This window comes from Schistocerca americana, chromosome 2 (genome assembly GCF_021461395.2).
Source record: "Schistocerca americana isolate TAMUIC-IGC-003095 chromosome 2, iqSchAmer2.1, whole genome shotgun sequence".
Classification (NCBI taxonomy): domain Eukaryota; kingdom Metazoa; phylum Arthropoda; class Insecta; order Orthoptera; family Acrididae; genus Schistocerca; species Schistocerca americana.
The window spans coordinates 565,534,347-565,540,346 of record NC_060120.1 but is presented as its reverse complement, the minus strand read 5'-3'; the positions used below and the strand labels follow the sequence as shown (position 1 = coordinate 565,540,346).

Sequence of the window (6,000 nt, the reverse complement as noted above, 5' to 3'; positions counted from 1 at the left end):
GTGGCTGCGAATTACTGCACGAGAAGAAGTAAGGAATATCTTCTTCTGACATTGTGTTTCTCTGTATTTTCTATTGTTTTTTTGTAAATATCTCGCTAATGCAAAATATTTAATATTATGTGCTCTCCTTTTCCAATAAATAAATCAGTCGAACACATGTTTGTGACATTTGATCCATGATTTAGGCGCTAAACGTATTGCATTTATTACTGAACCGTCTGACTGGTGCTTTGTGACTGATGCAAAAAGTGGAAAGAAATTTACGTTTCGCGTAAATCTTAGCTGCATTATATTTGCTTTGTGTAAATGTGTATTTAGACGCTTTGTGCATCTCTAGCTGTCTTTGTGTTGCTCCTATAGCAGGTTATGAGGGGTGAATGGCAAAAATCCCCGTTATTGCTGTGACAGGACTTTCTTGGAAACACGCGCATACATAAGAAATGTGTGGCAGACGCATACATATGAGATGCGTATCTGTGAATGAATTATGATTTCCTGTGATGAATTGTCTGGTAGTTATTCGGCTCATTTTTTGACTGGAATACTATCAACATTTATGGTGCAGACATTACGAAAAGGCGTTGCTGTAATGTATGCCAGTGAAATAATTGAAGTATTGGATGAAAGATAGTCCACAGCGACGTGCTGAGATGAGCACATTACTGGCGTCTAGCCGTAGAAAGCGTGGAACTGGTAAAGGGCTGGGGAACGTACTGCAAAACCGTGGTGTGTTCTGGTAGGTACGACACCGGAGCGCGAAGTCAGGCCACCGGTGTGTGCAGTGTGGGCGACTGTGTCCTGCAGAACCATGTCGGCCAGTTTCTCGCCAGTCATTACGATGGCGGCCGTTGGGTTGCTGTTGGGAACCACAGGGAAAACAGACGCGTCGGCTACGCGCAATGCTCGTATGCCACGCACCCTCAGTCGCTCGTCCACGACAGCCATTGGGTCGTGCGGAGGGCCCATCTTGCAGGTCCCGGCCTGGTGGTGCTCGGGACCGGTCGCCGTTCGTACCACACACCGCCAGTACTCGTCCGAATCGAAGGGGACCTTCTCACATCCCTTCGAAGGCTTGCTGTCCAGACGGAAGCCGAGCTTCTTCAGTGGCGGAGTCTTAGCCATGCGCTGTACGAGACGGATGCCGTCGATCATCACGTCCATGTCGCGTTTCTCGCGAAGGTAGTTGGGCTGCAGCTCTGGCGGCTGCAGAGGGTCTGCGCTCGTCAGGCGCACGTGCCCGCGGCTCCGCGGGAACAGGTTGGTGGGTCGCGCCCTCACGACGCGAGGACCGCACTTGCCCGAGTCACCCGCCTCGCACTCTCCGTCCGCTCCCGTTTTCGAGCAGCGGCAGTTGTAGCCGTCAAAGAAGACTTGGATGTCCGGCACGCCGTTGGATGCGTACTTGCTCAAGAAGAAGCCGGTCACCTGCGTCAGGCCAGTGCTCGCCAGCGTCCCGTTTCGGTACCGCAAGAAGTCCTGGACGCTCTTGTTGGAAAGGCATCTCGTGAAGGGCTCATCCGTGAGGAAGGGCACTGCGACCGATACCTGATTGTGCAGGTTCCTTCCGACGCCGGGCAGGTCCAGAACCACCGGGACACCGAACTGGCGCAGGTGCTCTTTGGGCCCCACACCAGACAACAGGAGGAGGTGCGGAGATCCGATTGCGCCAGCAGACAGGATGACCTCCCTCAGTGCCCTCGCCTCCTTCAGCTGACCGGCGCTGTCGACGAACTGGACTCCATACGCTGTGCGTGTGGCAGGGTCGATCAGCACTTTGGTGACGTGAGCGTTGATTACGACTCGCAGACCACTTCCCGGAGCGCGTCCCGCCGAACGCAGGAAGCAACGGCTGGGCTCGTCCCGCAGGCCGTCCAGAACCATCATCTGGGCGCGGTTGATGCCCGTCATGTTGAAGCCGTTGAGGTCGCCCCTCCGGTAGCCCATTGCTTCACCCGCCTGTATGATCGCCTCCGTCATGGGCGGCGCGTGTGGGAAGAACTGCACCGCCATAGGACCCGAACTCCCGTGGTAGCCTGGATCCACCTCGTCGAGGTTCAAGTTGCGTTCACCTTTAAAACAAACAGATAGAGCTTTCAGAAGGTTTAACACACAGGTAACTTTCCTCGGAAACAAAATCAGGGAAAACATTTCGGTGTTAAGAAGACGGTTAGGGATGGGGCTACATCTTTTATCGCAGCCAATTAACTTCTGAGGTCATCAGTCCCCTAGAACATAAAACCAGTTAAACCTAACTAGCCTAAGGACAAAGGACATCACACCCATCCATGCCCGAGGCAGGATTTGAACCTGCGACCGTAGCGGTCGCGCGGCTCCAGACTGTAGTGCCTAGAACCGCTCGGCCACTCCGGCCGGCCTTCCGTTTTGATAGAGCAAGGAACAGTAACTAATTCAAAGTATACACATAGCAACAAGATTCGCAGACGACATAGGTAACTGAACACAGAACGTATAAAATAAAGACACCGCACTGTTGATTTTCTGTTTGGTAGAAACCACTCTCAACGACATTTGCTTCCGCCAGGGCTATAGGTTCATTATAGCTTAAGGTAACAGTCGGCTGAGTTGCCCAGAAGTAACGGGTAAATGTTATAATAATTCAACATTACCTGTTATCTGCTTATTAGTAGTTTAATACCCGTATTTTGTCCAGTGGACAAGATATTAGATGTTATCGAAGCAGTGGCTTTCAAAGAACCAACTGACGGCCCAGCATATATCATACTTCCAAATGAATGGGTGCTTAATAATGGTCGCATCAAGTTTCGTATACGATATATCATGCTCTGTTTCGAGGATGGAAACGGAAAACACTTTTAACGAAACCTTTCTGCTAATGATACATTGGATTTGTCCACAAAGTGAATTGAAATATACATTTCATATTTTTCAAGCTGTCGCAGAAAGTTGATGGGTTGTTTGGGGAAAGAGACCAAACTGCGAGGTAGTGTCGGAAGTTCCATGTGGCTTTTCGCGGATGATGCTGTAGTATACAGAGAAGTTGCAGCATTAGATAATTGTAGCGAAATGCAGGAAGATCTGCAGCGAATAGGCACTTGGTGCAGGGAGTGGCAACTGACCCTTAACATAGGCAAATGTAATGTATTGCGAATACATAGAAAGAAGGATCCTTTATTGTATGATTATATGATAGCGGAACAAACACTGGTAGCAGTTACTTCTGTAAAATATCTGGGAGTATGCGTGCGGAACGATTTGAAGTGGAATGATCATATAAAATTAATTGTTGGTAAGGCGGGTACCAGGTTGAGATTCATTGGGAGAGTCCTTAGAAACTGTAGTCCATCAACAAAGGAGGTGGCTTACAAAACACTCGTTCGACCTATACTTGAGTATTGCTCATCAGTGTGGGATCCGTACCAGATCGGTTTGACGAAGGAGATAGAGAAGATCCAAAGAAGAGCGGCGCGTTTCGTCACAGGGTTATTTGGTAACCGTGATAGCGTTACGGAGATGTTTAATAAACTCAAGTGGCAGACTCTGCAAGAGAGGCGCTCTGCATCGCGGTGTAGCTTGCTCGCCAGGTTTCGAGAGGGATCGTTTCTGGATGAGGTATCGAATATATTGCTTCCCCTACTTATACCTCCCGAGGAGATCACGAATTTAAAATTAGAGAGATTAGAGCGCGCACGGAGGCTTTCAGACAGTCGTTCTTCCCGCGAACCATACGCGACTGGAACAGGAAAGGGAGGTAATGACAGTGTCACGTAAAGTGCCCTCCGCCACACACCGTTGGGTGGCTTGCGGAGTATAAATGTAGATGTAGATGTAGATGAGCGATTTTAGGGAAATCACGGAAAACCTAAACCAGGATGGCCGGACGCGGGACTGAACCGTCGTCCTCCCGAATGCGAGTCCAGTGTGCTAACCACAGCGCCACCTCACTCGGTGTTGCAGGAAGTGCCTGGCTTTGAAAGACGGCAAGTAATACTATTTGTATTACGATTTGCTGTTATGTATAATTTCACCACCAGATCATCTAGCAGTTAATCTGCAAGAATACTGCAGATATTATCTAAGTTGTTTCTGTATAATTCGAACATACCAATCACAGACTAATTCCTTATGTAATTCCATGCTTTATTACTATCGTTTGTTATCATCATCAATATCGTTGGCTATTAATACAGCGAAGCACCTGTACATTTTTGGTAACTTCTATCTTATGGATCGGAAATGTATTTTTACGTAGTGAAATCGCCGATTACTATATAATATTGGCAGCTATGGACGGCCAATTTCTTTCAAGTGCCTCACACAATTTCTATGAAATATAATTGTAAAACCTCGATAGCAGTAACCTGAAATTCTCAGGATAAATCATCTTTACATCGAAGGTCTGTATCGACGGCAGTAAATTAGAACAGTTTATTAAGTAATTGAAATGTTTTAGCTGTGACATCATTTACTAACAAATATGATTGGGACACAACACAAAAAATATAATATTTTTCAAAAATGCCTTCCATAATAATTGCACTCCGCCAAGGCGCCACAGAAACGACGATAACTAAAGATGGATCCCAGTTTCAGATAGCAGAACTGACGTTCCCACTTGCAATACAGCATCATGCAAAACTATCAGACCACACATGTAATGAGAATGAATCAAAACAGGGCACAATAAGATAATTTCCGTTCTGCATCCACTGGAAGACGTGTTGAAAAATGTCCTGATAAAGGGGGGGCTGTTTAACTGTGTCAAGTAACAAGGTCGAATCGCCTTGTAAACTGGGTAAAATGTAGTTTTTTGCCTTCTTTTATTTCTGATGGTTTGTCGTCCGCTGTGACGGTGAACGCATTATACAGTGTGTTACAAAAAGGTACGGCCAAACTTTCAGGAAACATTCCTCACACACAAAGAAAGAAAATATGTTATGTGGACATGTGTCAGGAAACGCTTACTTTCCATGTTAGAGCTCATTTTATTACTTCTCTTCAAATCACATTAATCATGGAATGGAAATACACAGCAACAGAACGTACCAGCGTGACATCAAACACTTTGTTACAGGAAATGTTCAAAATGTCCTCCGTTAGCGAGGATACATGCATCCACCCTCCGTCGCATGGAATCCCTGATGCGCTGATGCAGCCCTGGAGAATGGCGTATTGTATCACAGCCGTCCACAATTCGAGCACGAAGAGTCTCTACATTTGGTACCGGGGTTGTGTAGACAAGAGCTTTCAAATGCCCCCATAAATGAAAGTCAAGAGGGTCAGGTCAGGAGAGCGTGGAGACCTTGGAATTGGTCCACGTCTACCAATCCATCGGTCACCGAATCTGTTGTTGAGAAGAGTACGACCACTTCGACTGAAATGTGCAGGAGCTCCATTGTGCATGAGCCACATGTTGTGTCGTACTTGTAAAGGCACATGTTCTAGCAGCACAGGTAGAGTATCCCGTATGAAATCATGATAACGTGCTCCATTGAGCGTAGGTGGAAGAACATGGGGCCCAATCAAGACATCACCAACAATGCCTGCGCAAACGTTCACAGAAAATCTGTGTTGATGACATGATTGCACAATTGCGTGCGGATTCTTGTCAGCCCACACATGTTGATTGTGAAAATTTACAATTTGATCACGTTGGAATGAAGCCTCATCCGAAAAGAGAACACTTGCACTGAAATGAGGATTGATACATTGTTGGATGAACCATTCGCAGAAGTGTACCCGTGGAGGGTGAGAGTGCCTGCACACGCTGTACATGGTACGGAATCAACTGGTTCTCCCGTAGCACTTTCCGTACAGTGACGTGAACAACGTTACCTTGTACAGCAGCAACTTCTCTGACGCTGACATTAGGGTTATCGTCAACTGCACGAAGAATTGCCTCGTCCACTGCAGGTGTTCTCGTCGTTCTAGGTCTTCCCCAGTCGCGAGTCATAGGCTGGAATGTTCCGTGCTCCCTAAGACACCTATCAATTGCTTCGAACCTTCGTTCTGGAAATCTGT

General features: G+C 47.1%; 1 protein-coding gene across 1 annotated transcript in view; it reads right to left on the bottom strand.

The window, feature by feature from the left end:
- Positions 1 to 669: 669 nt before the first annotated feature.
- LOC124594167 (glucose dehydrogenase [FAD, quinone]-like) overlaps positions 670 to 6,000 on the bottom strand; it is a 204,598-nt gene continuing 199,267 nt past the window's right edge. Inside the window, exon 5 of the mRNA XM_047132523.1 lies at positions 670 to 2,069. Coding sequence (XP_046988479.1) covers positions 670 to 2,069 — 1,400 coding nt within the window. The remainder of the gene's footprint in view (positions 2,070 to 6,000) is intronic.